At 38.0% G+C, this 19932-nt stretch overlaps 4 protein-coding genes across 4 annotated transcripts; 1 reads left to right on the forward strand and 3 right to left on the reverse strand.

Annotated features, from left to right (window-relative positions):
* Positions 1 to 838: 838 nt before the first annotated feature.
* On the reverse strand, positions 839 to 3946 carry LOC110727097. The gene has a single exon (XM_021906641.1). The coding sequence runs from the start codon at positions 3788 to 3790 to the stop codon at positions 1232 to 1234; it is 2559 nt and encodes an 852-aa protein (XP_021762333.1). The 5' UTR covers positions 3791 to 3946; the 3' UTR covers positions 839 to 1231.
* Positions 3947 to 4761: 815 nt separating this feature from the next.
* On the reverse strand, positions 4762 to 7813 carry LOC110727115. Its single transcript, XM_021906660.1, has 2 exons — positions 7487 to 7813; positions 4762 to 6754 (listed from the first exon to the last, which is right to left on the reverse strand). The coding sequence occupies exons 1-2, from the start codon at positions 7755 to 7757 to the stop codon at positions 6261 to 6263; spliced, it is 765 nt and encodes a 254-aa protein (XP_021762352.1). The 5' UTR covers positions 7758 to 7813; the 3' UTR covers positions 4762 to 6260.
* Positions 7814 to 7878: 65 nt separating this feature from the next.
* Positions 7879 to 10563, forward strand: LOC110727104 (disease resistance protein RPP8-like). Its single transcript, XM_021906652.1, has 3 exons — positions 7879 to 9094; positions 9289 to 9440; positions 9543 to 10563. Exons 1-3 carry the CDS (start codon positions 8006 to 8008, stop codon positions 9985 to 9987), a joined length of 1686 nt encoding a protein of 561 aa, XP_021762344.1. The 5' UTR covers positions 7879 to 8005; the 3' UTR covers positions 9988 to 10563.
* A 463-nt stretch (positions 10564 to 11026) lies between these two features.
* LOC110727073 (eukaryotic translation initiation factor 5B-like) lies at positions 11027 to 19339 on the reverse strand. The gene is made up of 12 exons (XM_021906614.1): positions 19039 to 19339; positions 16365 to 18811; positions 16164 to 16271; positions 15983 to 16083; positions 15761 to 15851; positions 15550 to 15660; positions 15396 to 15461; positions 14230 to 14289; positions 13550 to 14107; positions 12123 to 12242; positions 11623 to 11742; positions 11027 to 11548 (listed from the first exon to the last, which is right to left on the reverse strand). Exons 2-12 carry the CDS (start codon positions 18783 to 18785, stop codon positions 11477 to 11479), a joined length of 3828 nt encoding a protein of 1275 aa, XP_021762306.1. The 5' UTR covers positions 18786 to 18811; positions 19039 to 19339; the 3' UTR covers positions 11027 to 11476.
* Positions 19340 to 19932: the final 593 nt, after the last annotated feature.

The following is a 19932-nucleotide window of genomic DNA, read 5'->3' on the forward strand; positions in this document are numbered from 1 at the left end:
CTATAATTGAAAAAAAATAGGAGTGCTCGGCAAGGTTTCTTCAAAAAAGAAAAAAAGAGTGCTCGACAAGGTAACAGTTTTAAGTAGGTCAAAAACTCAAAACCCTAATTGAAAAATAAAATAGAAGTGTTCGGTTGTACGACGGTTATGGTAGTAGTGTTATTGTGTTAGGGTTGCAAACATTTAAACATCCAAAATTCAATCCTCATATATTATATCTCATTTTTAAGAAAATTAAAATATATATATACATATATATATATAACTACCCAAAATCCAACATTTCTCCAATAACTATCGAACATATATTCTCCGTACATTTTTTTTTTTTCATTTCGTGCATTAATATGAGTATATAGTATTAGACTATTAGTAATTGAAAAATAGATGTCCATTTGTCAAATTATAATTACCTTTTGAACTATATGTCTCTTGCCTAGACCAATAGCTACTTTGTAACCGGTTCATCAACTAAAAGTTAATGACTAGATTGTCATTGCTTATTTTGCCGAACAAGGCCTAATCACTCTAGGTGTGGATTGGGTATTCCAAAGTGCAACATCAATTACTAGCTTAAGTCACATCAAACGGAGCTATCACAAATTCACAATTACATAGATATTAAGGTTTATTTTATTTTCATATATTTATTTTGTAAAATTGCATATTGTATTATTATATTTTCCTAAAAAAAAAGGTGCATATGTGTAGTATTTATAATCTATTGAAATCTACTCCATATGCATTCAATCAATGCCAAATTTTAACATCCTAAGGTACATCCAACTTCGCTAAATTGAGCTAAGCTAAGCTTGATAAATTAAGTTAAAGAAAAATATACATGCAACAATCCAGCCAGCCATTATTATTGAGTAATCATTGAGCTACAGACCACTTCAAATCTTTGCCCTAGAAGTATATTCAGTTCCAGACTTCCAGCAAAGATTGAGTGCTCGTTTTCTGGGCTACAATCAAGCCCATACAATACCTTTATAGAGTGAAACACTTTGAACCAAAAATGACAAGAATCCAAGTTGGAGTATAGATTTGACACTTTGACCTGAGTTTTCCAAATACTACAGTCAATTTACGTAAAAACAGCAACGAAAACTTATATCCATAGTTAACTATCTCATTTGTATCAAAATTTGCTATAAATATAACAAAGTACGATCGAATCAAAGATATAACCAATGTGCTAGTCTATATCTATTCTATTTACAGATAACAACTACAAACTCTTGAGACTTTCTACCTGAAGCGTCAGATCCTTAACCCCAGCATCCTGAAGTGTGTGCATGACATGAGATTTGGTTGCAGCTTTGTCAATTTCTGATGAAACGCGAAGATGTAAAGTGCCAATGACATCTGTGTTTGTCAAGCTCCAGACATGCAGGTTCTGGATCCCTGAAACCCCTTTAATCTTCATAACATCATTTACAGCAGCTCTAAGATCCTGTTCATGAGCTCGAGGGACCCTCTGCAACAAAATTTCAGCAGAGTTCCTCAATAATGGTATTACAGATGATACGATTAAGACGGATATGAATATGGAGCAAGCTGGGTCTGCAACAAGCCATCCCTTGTATTTGATTAACAGGGTTGAGATCACAACTCCAACACTCCCCAGAGTGTCTGCCAGAACATGTAAGAAGATGCCTTCCATGTTGTGGTCAATATGTTGGTGATGGTGCATCTTATTTCGGGAGGATTCAGTCTTTGAGTCTAGATGATGACTATGACTGCATGAGTCCGCTCCAGGAAGCTTGGCGATGCTCTTGCATACATCATTATCATCGTGATGAGGGTGAATATGAAGACCCTGTTCATGATGTTGATCATGGTGTCCACAAGAGTGATCATGGTCATGACTATGACTGTGGTCGTGGTCGTGGTCGTGGTGTGCATGACTATGATCATGATCATGGTCTGCATGACTGTGATCATGGTCATGGTGTTCATGATGATCATGATCGTGGTGTGCATGACCATGACAATGAGTGTGATCATTGTGTCCATGAGAGTGAATATGGAGGCCATGACTATGACTGTGATCATGGTCCTCATGAGAGTGAACATGGTCATGCTGATGCTTAACCTCAGTAACATGGTCATGGTCAAGGTGGGTGTGACTCGTATGAGAGTGGGAGTGGGAGTGGGAGTGTGAATGAGAGCAAGACCCTCCATGGGCATGATGATGCTCCTCGTGAAAGAAGATTAAACCCACAACATTTACTAGTAGCCCTCCAACAGAAACAACCAGTAAACTATTAGTTGAAATCTCTTGAGGATCCAGAATTCTTTCCAATGATTCCAACACTATGAGAGCTCCAACCAAAACCAAAAGAACTGCATTAACATACCCTGAAAGCACCTCAAACCTACCACGGCCATAGTTAAACTGGCTATTGGCTGGCAAACGAGAGATATAACTAGCATAAAGCCCAATAGCCAGTGCAGCACAATCAAACAGCATATGACAAGCATCAGATATCAATCCAAGACTATTGCTCATAAAACCAGCAACAAATTCTACCACCATATAGCCAGTGTTGATCATAAGGAAAAGTGCAATTTTACGAGATTTACGTTCACTCAATACGTGGCGAATTGGCCTCATTACCATTGAAGAGAATGTTTCTGAAGATTCAGCCCCCAATTCCACATATCTAGCATGGTTCCAGTTCAACTGCTGAATGGCTACCCAAAGCAATGATCCACAGATCAACAATCCCCAAAGTGAGAGCTCTGGAAAGTAAACAAGCTCCAAAACAAGTGTACTCACAAAGGTGATGAAAAATTCCTTTTCAGACTCTCTAGGATTCACCCACTTCTCATCATTATTCCACTCATTCAAGAGGACACCAAATAAAACTGTGTTTGCCAACAACCAACCCAGATTCACAACGGAAACACTTCCACCCTCTGCTTCAAAAACAAGCATATTAATGATGGCAGGAAAAAAAAGCATCGAAGTGGTGAAGAACAACGAAATCAATTGAACCCGCTTTCGACCCAACTGCCTAATAGTCCCCCGGTTCATCAAATCCCTCTCATAACACCCCAAAAACCCAGATAAGAACGGGAGTAGCATAGGCACAATTCTCAGACAATTACCACCAACAACCACCATAAATGAACTTCGAATCTTATCAAGGTTACTATAAGAAAGAGGGAAACAATCCATGCGATCCCAACTGACAGATAAAAGGAATAGACCAGTAAATAAGGCAAAGAATCCACAAACCCTTGAGTTTCTATCTCGATCCCAGTCCTGAACCTTCCAGAATCGGAAGGCAATATTTCCAGACAATTCAGCCAATATCAGGGCTGCAGTCCCGCAATAACGGAGGGCTTGGAATCGGAGGAGGAAGACAATAGCCAAGATAAGGGACTTGAAGAGAAGATGCCTAACTTGGGATTGGGAAAGGGAGGAGAGAGAAAAAAGAGGAATGCGAGGGTGTTTGGAGTAGAGGGAGAAGATGAGAGTGAGGAGGAAGGAGAGCAGAGAGACAAGGAAGGAAAATGGGAATAGAGAGAAGGATGGGGATGAACGGAGGAAAGGAAGGAGAGGGTAGAGAGATCGTAGGGAGAAAAGGACCAGGAATAGGGATGAGATTGAAGATTTGTTGCTGATGCCACTGGTAGATTGAGACAGTCGGGTTTTAGATGGAGTGGGAGTCGGGGTTAAAGGATAGGGAGTAGGGTTGCGCACGCCTGTGAGCACACCAGGACGTGACGGGACTGATAGGCGGTGTGGCCGGTGATGATGATGGTGGCTGTCTGCCATCTTTGTGATTTATAAGTGATCTTCAGGAGAATAAAACAGAACAGCTAAAAAGTGGCTTAGCTGTCATGTCAAAGGTCTTTCTGTCGTTGGTGCACCATTTTTTCAGAATGTACAACAGTACCTAGCAAGCAAAAAGCATGCAATCATTATATGTATATTTTAGATTGTCTACAAATTAACAAATTGTCAAATGTTAATCTATCTTGACAAAAACATACATAATCTAAGTATATATTCATTTGAAAGATTTTATACTGCATACTTTCAATTAGTACTGATCCTACATTCCCTATAAAAGTACGCTTTTCCCTTTCTCTTCACAAGCCCCCACTCTCCCACCATGGCCTGAAAGCTGCCTCCCCTAGTCCCCTATTTTTACCGCAACCCACCTCTAACCCATTCCGGCATTCACTCTTCTTTCTGTTGGAAATATTGAAGGTCAATCGAATCATCTTCAAAAGCCCATTTTTACATAATGTACATCTGATAGAACAAGGGGGAAAAAAAGAAAATAACTTTGTACCTTAATAAAAAAGGATGATCAGATTTCATCCAGTTAGCTGATTTATATAAATCACTACTATTTAGAGCCAAATTAAGTTCAAAAATAATTTTCCACTGACTTTTTCCTCATCCTATAAATGAGATTCTCGTTTTAAATACCTACCAATCCACATGATAAAGAAACACAATGAATCTATTGCAATCATCAAAGAGCTGCAATATGTTCTACCACAAAAATTTTCAAGGACTTTGATATTTCACACCCTAATATTTTTTTAAATGTTGGAAGCCTTACTTTCAACACAACTTTGCCATCATTCGCTTACCTCTCTGTCCTTCCTCCCCGGCCCAAACCAAACCACCACATTTGTCTATTTCCTGTGTTTCCCCCCTTCCCTTGAACTTCATACCACCAAATAGAAATTCAATAAGGCAATTGAAAAATTACAAAAGTGTAATTTTTTATGTTTTTTTTTTTTTTTGGTGCTTAGAGAGCCACAAAAGCGGGGATGAGAATCAATCTTAAGATCTTATGGAAACTGGGAAGAAAGTTTTAACCACTTGAGCAGCTATCCCTCACTCAATTTATAGTAAATTCATATAATAAACCATTACATATTTTCATGAATATATTATTTACGTGAGAACAATTATTGATGAATCTCCGTGCATGTATGAGGTATCACCCTTTTTTCATTAGATGTGTTTTTACTTCTTATGGGTGATTAATCTCCGTGCATGTATGAGGTATGAATTCAAGCTACTATATTCACTATTATTGTATTAGTACAACTAAACATATTAGTGTAAGAATTCATAGATGAGCAGCAGTATGACATTGGCATGTTGCTCTCTTGTTCTCGTGCCTCTAGGTCTTGTGACAAGGCAAAATAGAATATGGCAATGATTTAGCTATACTTGCAGACTTGCAGTTAGTAGATTCAGTCAATATCACATTCAGTGGGGTAATGCTTCCCAAGGCCAAAGAGAAGAATCTCGCTTAGCTTTCATTAGGATATTTGATTTAAGTCACGAGTTTACTTAGGAATTCAATAATTTGCATCAACAACCTCGCTCCTCTTTCTTGTTTGAAGGATTGGATGTGCCTTTTCACATTTGAACTTCTCTGAGCTCGAACACCTGCAGTAGAACTATAGAAGTTAGGAGTAAGGTGATACAAGATTCAGGCATCGTGACTGCTGTGAGATTTCCAAAGGCATCACATCCAAAGGCATACGAGGTTCAGGCATGGTGACTCATTTTGATGAATATGGTTATTGTGAATCTGTAAAACAGGGCAACTGATTCAAAAGTGTTATGATACCCTGAATCACGTCGAAGCTTTAGTGGCAAGTTGTTATGCTGCCTCTGTGTTGTACTTCTCAGCTGTAAACTTGGAACAGGTAGGAAATAGTATTACTGTAAGCAGCTGAATTGCAGACTGACACTAATCAAACAGAAAATTATGCAGCACTTTGTTAAATATAACAAATCATATTCAACACTTCAACCTCTGTAGAAATTATCAGCTACAGAAATAGAAGACATTGTACAAGTAAAATTGGTCTACAATGCACTAACCCCGTAGTAATTGACGATTGACACAAATTTGAAGAATTTAAGAAAAATCTTCAGATATTTCTCCCTACCCTGTCATAGTGCATTTTGTATGATAAGGAGTCCTGTAACAATGTAACAATCTAATCAGAGAAGGCGTATTTCCTTCATACATTACTTTCTTTATGACACTACCTCCTCTATTTAGTCCCAAGCATCGTCTGTCTTGTCTGATTGACGAGGTATATACTTGAAGTAAACTAATTGAGACTGTCCTAGTGGATTCAGATGCTTCACCAGATGAATCTTTTCCTACAGATTCTGTTCTGCTCCAAATGATTTGGCCTTCCAGACCGTACACACAAGTGATCTCCTAAAATGGATTGAATATTTTGAACTTCAGATCAACTTAATCAAGAGAAAACGGAGATACAAGACTCTCCACATAATCAATAGCTACGAATACTGATCCACGGCAAACCATGACACATGAAGGTGGATCGCAAGGATCAATGAGTTTAAGTCCATTTTTTTCTCGAATGCAAAAATTGCCATTGTATGTGAAACCTAAAAATCCGATGTAGTTCCTGGCAATCTCCTTCTTCAAGTCAATTCTATACAACTTTTTCCAAGAATCCCATTTGTTATATTCCTCCAACATCCACGACTCGAACATCCATTTCTCTTCCTCAGAGTGATGTACCAACATAGCACATAAACAATTTTTTTCTCCAATGACACCAAGCTTAATCTGATGGGGTTTCGGAAGATCAGGCTTGATCAACAAGGGCACCTTTTCAAAGGTTTCCGCAACCAAATCAAATTTATGTATACATTTCTGACCAAGACAATGCAAAGCTTCATTCAAGAGAACCGAGTTGGAAACTGATGCAAATGACGATCCTGCATCAGTAACATCCAATTCTCTCCATTTAGGATCACGTAACGAGTACATATACATCCGCTTTACAAAACCCGGCTTATCCCCAATACTTGTATTCACTAATATGATCTTATAGTCTCTTAAAGACGGTACATAACCGAACCAAGCAGATCCAACATGAAGGTAAGTTAAACCCTTAACCCCAAACAATGAAATTTGTTTGTCTTCGTTAGTAACAGGGTTCCAAAGATGCAACAAATCTTCACCAAACTTAACCTTACTTTTAATGTACAGACACAAAATCCCATCACATGATCCAACAATAAAACATCGACCCCAATCAAAAACATCAACAAATTGTCGGTCCAATGCAATATCAGTACAACTTTTATACTTAAACAAGGATATAACATTATTATCTTGTAATGTAAGGATTAATGGTGGGTTATTTATGGAGATAAGATTTGAAAATTGGAGATGTAATTTGGCAAATTCGGGATTTGAAATTAGGGAAAACCACAATTTGCAAACTGATTTGAATCTTCCTAATGATTTTAAGGGCAGTCGAAGTAAGATTTCATGGATTAAATCATCGGATAACTCCATTGTCAATGGGGTTTTTACATATTTGGTGGGTTTCATTTCAATCAACTGGAATGTCAATAAGGCGAGGGGGAAATACTACTAACAGATGAATTTCAGTTGGTATACCAGAAACATAAGATTATAAATGGGCAGTGATATAGAGATACCTGAAGAGTTAGCAGAAATTGAATTCTGGAATGTTGGGGCTTCTGAGATTGTGGCTGTGACTCGGTGAGCAGTTTTGTGATTGTTGACTGTTGAGGAAGAGATCAAGAGATGTGGAAGAGAAAAATGGCGGCTCTTTTGTGGAGGTCCTCCAAGGCTTCGAGTATAGAATAAGATGGGCACGGGCCGTACTGTGTTGGCCCATGTGCGGAGCCATCGTCCTTCATACTCAACAGCTTGTGATTCAAATGAGTCAAGAAATAGTCGTGTCATGTCAAGCTCGTGTTGATCTTATATATAATAGTTGTAAGTGGAGTTCATTCATGATTATGTCGTGTCGTGTTGTGTCGGGCCAGTAGGTCTCATTGATAAATTTAAGTTTTTGTTAGATTAGTCAAAATAAACGAGCTGAGAAGCAGGCCAACCTGTCGTAGTAGTATTAAGTTTGTGCCAAATTATAACCCATTACTTATCAGCATACCTTTCATATCAGGTTGGGCTAAGCCTGCTTTGGCAGGTTCATGCCAATCCAGAACATTTGGGGAATTAAGACTCCCACTGGAGCTTTGCCTACACAAATCGGGAGCTTAATACACTTGAGGTATCTGGGAATTCGGGCTTCTAATATCACAGAACTCCCTGCATCAATTGGTAAATTAAGAAATTTACTGACTTTGGACTACAGGAATATTGACTACTCTAATACAACTGTCAAAATTCCTAATGTCTTTTGCAAGCTTAAGCTACTGAGGCATCTATTTTTGCCAATTGATTGCCCTTGGACTCTTGAAAAACTACAGTTGAGTGCTCTAAAAAACTTGCAAATACTCTGGGGTGTTAAATGTGGAGGGAGTGATTGGTTTTCACAAGAGATGCTAAGACTAAGCCCAACTTTAAGTAAGTTGAAGGTGGTTGTGTCAACCGAAAATAATTTGGAAGCTGTCTTTGATTGCCCAAGCCTTGTGTCTGATCGGCTTCATAAATTCCACTGTAAATGGAACTTTGGTGTGGCCTTAAAACATGTAAATCACGCTCTCTCTCAGAATCAACACCTAGATGAACTGGTATTGGTTGGAAAAATTAAGGTAGAGAAGCTGTCTCTGTTATTGCCACCTAATCTTTTAATACTGGAATTGAAGAATAGTGCTCTAAAGAATGAGGATGTTATGGTAGTTGCTGGAGCATTAGCCCACCTAAAGCTTCTAAGATTGTCAAACTCTTACACGGGAACAACATTCACTTGCAACCGTGGTTCCTTTCCTCAGCTTGAAGAACTCTACCTTGGAGACCTTCAGAACTTGGACACGTGGGAGATAGAGAAGGGGGCGATGCCTAGGCTTAAGAAGCTTGAGATCTTAAAATGTCAGATGCTACAACAGTTTCCTCAAGGTTTGGTGTATGTCACCACCCTCCAACAACTTGAATTTTTTGGACTGCCCAAACAATTTGGCGAACAAGCTAGGATGTATGGATGGTCGCAGCAAAGGCTTAGGCTGCCTCATAATGTTGAAGCCATCATTGAGCAGTCTGACACTCAAGTTGACATGTCTTCCATTCACAAGATCTATGAGCAGCTCACTGCTGGGATCTTTCTGAAAAACAAAATGAAGGCAAGTTCTTCAACCATTCTGAATACTAGACAGGCTTCAGACTCTTCAGCTCCTAAATTTTCTATTTGTTCCCCTCTAAAATAATAGCTAAAATTTTTAAATTTCATCTTCATGTAGCCGAACCCATCAATGGGATTAAGGCTTCGATGTTGTATGTTTTGTTAATTCAGTTCCTGTTATTGATTGAAAAACAGAAGTTCTGGATTGTGAAGCAAGGGGACTGCCCATATAATTGCTTCATGGTGTATGTGGCAGGCCTCGCCTTAACAACAAACGTGGATTGTGATGGTTTGCCAGAGTGGGATGATATAATAGATAATTGCGAATGTACTGAAACTAAAGACAGGTATCTATCAAGGAAGGAAAATGTGTTCTACATGTTTGAATGATAGTCATTGCAAGGTTGATATCTAATTAAAGTTTCACTTCTGTTGTTCTTATGCTGCAGAGATGGTGCATTAATCAAAGTGGTGAAACTAAAATCTTCAGAATCTGAGCTTCATGTGCGTGGAATAATCGGAATCGATGATCTATCTCCAAATGTAACATATACATTCACTTATGTGGCCATGCTAGAAAAGGTGGTTGCCCGTTCTCTACTACTTCCTGATGTCAAATTTCAAAAGCACAAGCAAAACTTGAATGACAAAGAGAAGATCTCTGTCCGTTCTCTACTATTCCTTCCTAATGTTAAATTTCAGGAGCACGAGCAAAACTTGAATGACAAACCAAGAAATAAATGGTTTAAAGTCCCTATAGGCGAGTTCAAGACACACCCTAAAGGCTCTATTGGAGAGGCAGAATTTTCATTGCATTGCCGATGCCACACAAAAGAAGTTGGATTCGCGATCAAAGGTTTCATGATTGAGCCTAAACTTCAATCCTTTACCTAGTTGAAGACCTGGTTTACCTAGCAGCCAAGTGCAGCGATGTGATGATGGTGGATCGCGCATCTTGGGGGAGATTTGAGGATGGTGGAAGCCAAACATTATTAAATTAGAAACTTCCTAGAAAAGAGTTCTGCCATAGCTCAACCATGATTTTATTTGTGCTGTCAAAACTTCACAACTGAAAATACTGTAGATCTGTTACAAGCTGAAATAATACAGCAGTATCAACGGAATCTAAATGTATCTGTACAAGATTATTTAGTTTCATAAGCAAATTTGTTTTCCCCCTACTGCTCTAGAAATGGTGCATTGCTTTTGAACCAGTACCTTATTGTAAACCTTTTATTTTTTAATCATATAATGAAACAACAATAATATTCCTTGGCTTTCTCATACATACAAGTATGGACTTATCTCTGTCATTCTTTTAAAACCCTGAATTCTCCTCATTGATATGTTTGCTTTTTTTTTTTTTTTTAGTGTGTTCAAATTACCAAGTTGATGGTGATATACTTTGCATCTACAAAGCGCACTTCAGTGTCGAAGGGAGGAATGTGTTTGACGTCGTTGGCTCATTTGGATTACATAAATGTCAGGAAAATATTGTTTTGAACAGAATACAGACTTAATCATAACAGAACAACATATGAAGCTGATTTGAGGCTCACCAGGGACAGGGAAAACCATGACAGTTGCTTCTATGTTGTCACCCTGCTCTTTTGAAACCTAATCCAAGCAACAACAAAAAAGATTGGAATTCCATGTTTGCGGAACTTGTTTAAGGCAGGCTCCGCACATTCTTAGCTACACACTAATGTTCATTTTATAGGGCCTTAGCTGGTGCAGCTAAGACCTATTGTCTAGGCTCCTGAACAGGCGATAAGAACAATGGGCTAGTTGGGCTGAGCCATTTTGTCTTGTTTATAGAAAAAAATTGTTGGTATTAATTCCTAAAACTTTTCCTTTAAAATTAGTGCTGTAATTATCGTACCATTGCAGCAGGGACTGGTGGATAATGTTTAGCCAAGAAAACAACCTAAGATTCTTCGTGAAAGTAATCTTTTATTCTAAAGCAAATAGTTATTCAAAAACATCGAACAGCAAATATCATAATATGTAAATCACTCATAAACGCAACCCCCCCTTCCCTCTCTATCCAGAAAACTGCAAAAGATTAAAAAAATACAAGGCAAATGCCTGAGGTATTGATCAGAGTTATCTCATTCTGTCTCGACGCCAAAAAGGACGCCAATCAGTTCCCAGCATCTAGCTCCATTAGCTTTCGATGTAGTAAATTGAAGGGTGACAAAACTCCGATGACAGCGAGCATATCTCCAGCCATTAATAAAAATGGGAAGAGAACCAGCCAAGAAGAGAACCTGAGTTGGTATCCAACAACCAACTTTGTACTTCAAGTTGAAACTTCAGCTCCATGTAAGACTCGCTTATCTACACAAAAATGTCGGAATAGTACAGGAGCAGCAATGGAAGCTTACTGTATCTTAAACAGATTCTTCAATTTAACAAGCAACCTCCAATTCTCATTAGGCATAGACTCATCTTTCTGGAAAGGATAATTTCAGTTAGCATCAGCATGCATGTTGGTACTGATGAATGTGTAACAAATTATTTACTCACCTTGTAATTAGCTTTGAGCACATCAATAGATTTTCTGGAAATATGGCTAACAAGCTCATCTTCGATATCAAAGTGTCTTCCAAACATCTTTTGCTGCTCTTCAGGGTTGGTACCCACAATCTGTAAATCACAAAGCATATAATCTTAAGAAACCAGAACATAAAACAACTACCCTTTACTTAGGTTCCACCTCCTCTGGCATTCCTTATACCATTGTTTTTTCAATCATCGTTAGCCAAAACCATTGCTGGAGCACAGTTCTCATGCTAACAATTGTTATTCTGTCCTCTCAAACATCCTGCTTTTTTCTTTCCAAGAATCCAAACTTCTACGCCTCTCAATGAGTCAACCAGAAAAATAAAACCTACCTCCACAAGAATCACTACTAGATAACTAGACAAATCCTCTGTACCCCCACCGCCCCCACCCCCCGAAAAAAAAAGAAAAAAAATGTAGTAAATAAATAAACAGTAAAGGCTAAAGGGAAAACAAAAACAGACCTTAATGGCAACTTGTTGGCCTTTCTTCGCTGACTCAATTGGTTTTTTATTAATTTCAATGGAAGCAATACGCCCAATGTCTATAAAGTCCTTTGAAGGAACACAGATTGGTGTTCCCATCTGCAATCCAAACCCACAATCAGTACAAGAGCCTGATAAAAGATTAAAACAACTAGAAGACAAAAACCTACTTGGCATGATGCGTATTTTTATGAATAAAATGAATTGAGTAACAATTACAAAGATGATATTAATTATCCCAACCCAAGCGTAAAAAAATTATAAGCTCAACTCAATAATAATGACAAAATCATTCTCCCTTCAATATACAGCCCTAGGCTTATATTTACTTATTTAGATCTAGCATTGCCTTGTTCGCTACTCCAAGATGAAAATGAAGTCAAGAAACTATATTAACCTTTTAAAAAATAATACCATGATGAAAAATTTGTTAATAAGCTAAAATAGCCAAAGTTTGGAACCTACTTATAGGCCCAAAACACCTAAGATAAGTCCAATAAAGCTACAAAGATGAGATTCATAATTCACATCATGATGTGACACTGTATTTGATATAATTAACCAAGACAATAAGTCTACAAAACAGTAAGGAAAAAAAAAACAACTCCTAATTGACACGTGTGAGGATAAATAAAAGACAGGCTGTTCAGGCTCAAGTTATGCAAAGTTTTTGAACAAAATTCGACAATGATCTACAACTAATGCTCTAGGGGGAGGATTTACCTCTTACATCAATTTTAAAACCTCTTTCAATAGTAATCAAAGAACTAAAGAAAGTAAAATCACACCTTAATTCACAGTTATAAATTTATTTAGCAGCCACAACTGGGAACAGTGATCACAAGAAACTAATCATATCTCTGAAGAGCAATATAATTCAAGCAGCAGCACATATAGAAGGAAAAAAAAAAGTATCCTACCAGCAGGATCCCAACTTAAAAAGGACAAATCAAAATTCATAGTGTAAAAAGCTTAGGTATCAAGACCCAAACGAAGGCAGTTTTACCAAGAAACATAGCTTTATAATGAAGATTCTAATAAATCCTACAGAAACCTGACTACTGAATTCACAAAAAATGCTCAACACTCTAAATACAACGTGTTCAATGACCTTAGCTTGACACAATATCAAATGACAAAATCAGAAAACCCAGAAGTACGTGCTTTATTCTTCAATTTATTCAAAAAAGAGCAATAAATTTTGCTTTTGCATGTCCAATATTCTGAGCTTCTGAAAAGTCTTATTGAAACCTACACTGCAGAATGCACCAATATCGCTTTACACTAAAAATAAAACATGTACGATGACCTTAGCTCAACACAAAATAAAATGACAAAACTAGAAATACCGGAAATATGTGTTTTTTCTTCCTATTTTTCTTAGAGAAATCGACAATAAAACGTACCTTTAGAACCCCTTCAATAACATCCACCCCCAAGACAATAGGATCCTTTTTGTTGAATACGCAATCACGCATAATCTTGAGTACACAAGGAAAGACTGCCTCCTCAGCAGCTTCCTTTTTCTTCTCCTCCTTGATACCATCAATGTACGCTTTGAATTGATCAAACAAATGATATATGATATCAGCCTTAAAGATCTTAACACCAGTATCTTCTGCAAATTCCTCTACCTCGGTTGTGACCTTGACATCAAATGCCAAAATTGTCGCATACTCTTTCTTCTTCTCAAGCATGACACTTGCCCTCATAACATCCTTCTTGTGCACAGGGCCTATACTTATGCCACTAACAGGAATGTTTACAGCTGGTGATTTCAAAAATTCCAACAATGCTTCCAATGATCCGAGGGTAGATGCTTGCACACAGACCCCCTCTCCAGTCTTCTCTATCCGGTTCAATACAGACTCCATGTCTTCCATGGCTGATCTTTTTATCTCCTCAAGGTCATCATCAGGTCCCACAACATACAAGCCAGTCCCAGCAATAGCATGCTCAAGACCCTGTGTGGAGGAGTATCAAATAAAAAGTTCATAATTTGACATGCTAATGACATTCACAATGTAGCTTATGCCTTGAAGCAATTCAAAATGCGTTTCAATTCCAAAAAACTAACAAAAATCACCTGTGCAGAAATTTTAATCCCCTGTGCCGCCTTGATTTGTTTATGATGCAGATATGTTCCCTGTGTCATACAAGCAGCAGAGGGATTGAGAAAATAACTCATCCAACTATCAAAAAAGAAAACAGAAAGCTGGAAACCATATGCTGTAGGATCCAAACAGAAGGGGGCATTTAGTTGCCCTTGTCTCATTGATACAAATTGCAAAACTGGAAGGGCATCCATTATCAATCACCATGGACAATTAAACATATATTTCCAATCAGTATCCTGGGAAAGGAAGAGAGAGTGGGCTACATGGCCTACACCATTATTTTAATCTACTAGATTTAGATTTATGACAGAGTTACCTAGCTGATATTGAATTTGAACAACCCTACATGAATCTCTGTAGTTGTAGCCTTCATCTCCTAGTTAGAAATTAATTTTTACCTTATTGTTGGGTTCCAGGAAAATATCGAAGTTACAATAGTCATTGTATAAAGAGTCATCAATCACATTAAAGTTTTTCTGCGACGGTCTAAAATTTGCTATTCTGTGACAGATGTTAAATCATGCCGCAATATTAGTTGTAGACATAAATAATCTCTGTTATGTAACCCAAGATGAGCAAATGGGTGTCCAATGAAAAGTCCATTTTTTGCCAACAGATAAGAAAAATTAAACCAGAAACTTTTTAAACCTACTCTCAACAGATAATTAAGGCCTAGAAGACTACTGTAACACTTGCAAGAAACCACATCCTAACTTCACAATACCAATCACTAGCAACCGCAATTATTTTTATACTATATAAACATGGATTTTAGCTCAATTCCAACTTTCATAAGAAAAATCCACATCCTAAAAGTGCTTATGAGTATCAATGTATCATAAGCTCTCCAAGCCTATGCTAGCACAACAGTGGCTCAATTAGCGCCATAGCACAAACAAAAACCCACCTTAAAAAGTAGGACGTCTCTAAAATGGTCCTGCTTTTTAAGGTGTGTAGAAGGGCTCAGAGCAACGTATGTGAGGAATTCGATACTTTTAATTTTCAATGGAAAAAAATCTCAAATGTTTGACACTGAAAGACCACCTAAACCACAGTCAATGCATTTTCTTTCCCTTCTAATTCACTATTAGAGCAACATTCGATAAATGGTAAATCTGACAAAAATAAGACATACCTTGACTCTAAGCTCCTTCATTGGATGAGGTGTCAGCAGAGCACGGATGGTGGTAACAATAGGGCCCTGCAATGAACAAACAGGCAAAAGTCACATATAATCGTTGCGAGCATTACAAGGATGTGAGCTCAAATCGAATGCAACAACAGCCTACCTGCATGCCACAAACAACAATTTGGTCCCCTTCATGAAGAACACCATTGACCAATACAACATCAATGGTTGTTCCGTGACCTTCAACGACCTTAACCTCCAGTACAGTACACTGCAAAATTTCATGCTCAACAATTCAACTCAATGTCCAAGTCAACTCTATATATATATCCAAAAACAAAACCTCAACATATATAAACCAAAAACAATACCTCAAGTTCATTTTTGAAGGTAAGCTTCTCAATCATAGTCTTTTGTGACCACTGTACTAATAGCAATAGCAAATCAGGAACACCTTCCCCACTGTTATGCATCCAAAAGAAGACCATCACAATAGTAATTTTAAAGGAAAATTGGCATGTTAGTATTATTATTTCTCAGAAATAGCCCATGATTGTGGAACAGCATGAAGTTAAATCAAAAACACATCCAACCTTATTGCGCTGGTTGGAACAATGTTGAATGTTTCACCCATATCTTTGTTTTTATAGTACAATTCAGTATTTAAACCCTGTTCCTTAAACTGGGTAATTACCTGCAGAGTATCCGCAGAAAAGCAGTCACAACAAAAAGAATTTAGCAATATATCAGCGAAATTTATAGAAGTTTGATTACCGATGTGACCCTCATATTAAACTCATTTTGCACATCCTTGGATTGCTGTTTCAGAGCCTTCACAATTGGTGCATTGCGCAATGTTTTCCACCCATAAAGCCGGTCCACCTGCAAATTGGAAGAGAAAGCAAACAATCTTAGTTAAATAGAAAAAGAAAATGCGAGTGTCTATGAAAAAAAGGACTGTGTAAATCAGCTCACCTTGTTCAAGGCCACAATAAACTCAGTATTTCTCATCCTCAAAAGGTTAAGTGACTCAATTGTCTGCGGTTCCAAGCCATGCATGATGTCCACAACCAAGATAGCAATATCACACAGCCCAGAACCCCGTGATCGCAAGTTGGTGAAAGATTCATGCCCTGGGGTGTCAATAACAAGAAGACCTGGGACGTTCAGCTTTGCATCAGCCTTCAATTCCCTGGTCCTTTCTCGAATGTTTTCAGCAGGGAAGTATGTTGCTCCAATTTGTTGTGTAATACCACCAGCTTCACCTTCCTGAACATTAGTATGTCTGATACAATCAAGCAACTTGGTTTTACCAGTGTCAACATGACCCATTATACAGCATATTGGAGACCTAAGATTTCCTTCACTGTTATTAGCCTGAATATCTGAACTTGATTTCTTTCCTGCAGAGTCAGTATGTTTCTGCTTAATGTGAGCAGTCTGGCCTTTAGTTGGCTGAGATGATATAGCCTCATTAGCTGCTGCAGCAGGTTTAGAAGTATCACAAACAGATTGGGCGACCTGTTTAACTTCCTTTTTGACTACTGACTGAGCTCCTGAATCAGCTTCCTCATCTTCAAATGCCCCCTTAACAGGTAAAGAAAGGTTATTGTCATCCCAACTTTTCGCATCCCAGTCCTCATCATCATCTTCTTCTTCCTCTTCAGCCACAACATTTGCTTCTATATCATTAGCAACTTCAGCCTTCTCCTCTTCATCCATTGTGCAAACCTCATCCAGCTTCTCTGTTTCAACAGATTCGCTATCGCCAACAGCTTCCTGTGTAATCTCTGTATCATCAATAGTTTGAGTCTTCGAACCATTAGTTTGTCGGTTTGACTTTGACTTCTTTGTTGTGTATATAGGGCGCTTTGTTGGAGCGCCATTGTCAGAGGCAGGTAGCTTGATTCCAGCAGATGCAAGAAATTGACTTCTCATTGCTTCTCTCCGACGTTGTTCTTCCTTTTGCTTCGCAGTAAGCAGCAGACCAGCCTCCTTCTTCAACCGAAGCTTTTCCTTATCCTTCTCCTTTTTCCTGAGTTTGGCTTCCTCAGCCTGCCTTAAAAGCTCCTCTTGCTTGAGGCGCTCCTCTTCTTCCTTCCTTAACCTTTCCTCCTCTTCTTTCTTTTGCCTTTCTTCGGCCTCCTGACGCCTAGCTAGTTGCTCTCGCATTCCTTTGAGATAACTGGGAACTTTCTTGTCCACTGCTTTACTTTTTGTTTCTTTCTCTTGCTCAGCAGCAGCTGCTGCTTTTTTCTCCTTCTCCTTCTCTTTCTTCTTTTTCTTCTTCTTTGCTGCCGCTGATAACTCTGCGATTCCTTCATCTTCACCCTCTTTTTCACCTGTTGCCTCAGTCAACTCAACAGGTTCCAATTGTGTATCAACTTTCTCAGCTTGAGATGGTTGCACTGGAGCTGGGGATGGCTCTGGCTTTGAAACCGCAGGCCCTTCACCTAGCTCTGCCAAAATCTTATCCAAATCGTCCTGTTCTTCAGTTGTCCTTCCACCCTTTTTTTTCTTCTTCTTATTCTTTGAAGTTTCAGGCATTGCCACACTGACCTTTTCTTGAGACACAGAGTCATCCACTTCTGCATTATTATTAGTGGAGGTATCATCTCCTAAAGCAGCCAATGCATTGCTACCTTTCTTTTTGGATGACTTCTTTTTACCAGTAAATGCAACAATGTCAGCTTCATCGTCAATTACTCCATCCTCTTCACCATCTTCTTCCAACAACGCAGCACTGAACAAACTCCCACCCTTCTTTGAACTTTTAGATGATTTCTTCTTCCCAACAAAGCTCACTGCCAGAGCTTCATCCTCTTCACCTAAAACACTCTCATCTTTATCATTCTCCTCATCATCCAACATTGCAAAACTTGTCTTCAAACCACCTTTCTTACCTTTTGATGGCTTCTTCTTCCCTGTAAAGCTCACAGCAGGTACATCCTCCTCCTCCTCACTCTGACTCTTCCCCACACCATCATCATCATCACCATTCTCATCCCCTAATAGCTCAAAACTAGCCATACCACCACCCTTCTTTGAACCCTTCGACGACTTTTTCTTTCCCGCAAAGCTCACTATAGATACATCCTCATCATCACTCTCATCTTTCCCCTGATCATCATTATCCTCATTCCCTAACAACTCAAAACTCACCTTACCACCACCTTTCTTCGACGACTTCTTCTTCCCAACAAACACTACTTCCGGAACCTCCTCGTCTTCCTCAACTCTCCCCTGTGCCCCCTTAGAATTTCCCTTCTTTCCCTTCTTCTTCTTCCCACCAGCAGTAGGAACTACCTTCTCCTCCGTAACCTGGGACTCCTCAGACATCTCAGTCCCAAGTGAATACTCATCGTCATCTATCACTATATTCTTTTTTTTTCCCATTTATAATCCTCCCGATTTACACAACTCTGCACAAATTCATATAAACCCTTGAAATCAAATCATAATCAAACAAAACCCCTTAAATTGATTCTAATCCACAAATATAACAATCCAAAATAAAAAAATTAAATTAACAGCAAAATCAAAACACAAACTAAAATTCAAATGATTAATCAAGAATCACAGAAACGACAATGTAAAATCTACTACTACGCAATCTAAAACTTGCGAATTCAAATAAGTAAAAACTTACGATTAAAAAAATTTCCAAAAGTGTGCCCTAAATTGCGAAATTTCTCTCTGATTTTGCTTTCACCCTTCGATTTTTACAATCGTGTAAAACGCCGAAATTAGGTTTGTGAAATTGAGGTTTGCAACAATGGCTGCTGAAGAGAGCGAATCAGGAAAATATTAAGGAGTTAATTGTAGTTTCTACAGGAGGCGCTGAAATATGAGAAAAAAACCGACCTTTTTTTCTCAACATGCCTTTATATAATTATACCAAGGGATGCTCTTTGCTCTTAGTAATACGAGTAATTAATCAAGAAAAAGAGAGAATTTGATTTCGGAAACCTCTAAACAAGTACGATAGTTGACATCTAATTATTATGATTCTTTTATAGCGGTATTGTTTAAGTCGTGTTAGGTGGCAGTTATCGTTTTTAATGGGTCAAAACTCTAATTGATAAAATTAGAGTGTTTGGTTGTATGACGATTTTATAGAGGTTATTACTATAATTGAAAAAAAATAGGAGTGCTCGGCAAGGTTTCTTCAAAAAAGAAAAAAAGAGTGCTCGACAAGGTAACAGTTTTAAGTAGGTCAAAAACTCAAAACCCTAATTGAAAAATAAAATAGAAGTGTTCGGTTGTACGACGGTTATGGTAGTAGTGTTATTGTGTTAGGGTTGCAAACATTTAAACATCCAAAATTCAATCCTCATATATTATATCTCATTTTTAAGAAAATTAAAATATATATATACATATATATATATAACTACCCAAAATCCAACATTTCTCCAATAACTATCGAACATATATTCTCCGTACATTTTTTTTTTTTCATTTCGTGCATTAATATGAGTATATAGTATTAGACTATTAGTAATTGAAAAATAGATGTCCATTTGTCAAATTATAATTACCT

This window comes from Chenopodium quinoa, unplaced genomic scaffold (genome assembly GCF_001683475.1).
Source record: "Chenopodium quinoa cultivar QQ74 unplaced genomic scaffold, ASM168347v1, whole genome shotgun sequence".
Classification (NCBI taxonomy): Eukaryota; Viridiplantae; Streptophyta; class Magnoliopsida; order Caryophyllales; family Amaranthaceae; genus Chenopodium; species Chenopodium quinoa.

Excerpts from the sequence above, each read along its gene's own strand:
- LOC110727104 (XM_021906652.1), top strand. The coding sequence starts at position 8,006 with ATGCCAATCCAGAACATTTGGGGAATTAAGACTCCCACTGGAGCTTTG. Across the intron at positions 9,095-9,288 it reads TTCTGAAAAACAAAATGAAG|AAGTTCTGGATTGTGAAGCA; the intron begins GCAAGTTCTTCA and ends ATTGAAAAACAG. Across the intron at positions 9,441-9,542 it reads TGTACTGAAACTAAAGACAG|AGATGGTGCATTAATCAAAG; the intron begins GTATCTATCAAG and ends CTTATGCTGCAG.
- LOC110727097 (XM_021906641.1), bottom strand. The coding sequence starts at position 3,790 with ATGGCAGACAGCCACCATCATCATCACCGGCCACACCGCCTATCAGTC.
- LOC110727115 (XM_021906660.1), bottom strand. The coding sequence starts at position 7,757 with ATGACACGACTATTTCTTGACTCATTTGAATCACAAGCTGTTGAGTAT. Across the intron at positions 6,755-7,486 it reads AATTTCTGCTAACTCTTCAG|GATCGTCATTTGCATCAGTT; the intron begins GTATCTCTATAT and ends TTACTGATGCAG.
- LOC110727073 (XM_021906614.1), bottom strand. The coding sequence starts at position 18,785 with ATGGGAAAAAAAAAGAATATAGTGATAGATGACGATGAGTATTCACTT. Across the intron at positions 14,108-14,229 it reads GGATTAAAATTTCTGCACAG|GGTCTTGAGCATGCTATTGC; the intron begins GTGATTTTTGTT and ends TCCTCCACACAG. Across the intron at positions 11,743-12,122 it reads GCCAACAAGTTGCCATTAAG|ATTGTGGGTACCAACCCTGA; the intron begins GTCTGTTTTTGT and ends TGTGATTTACAG.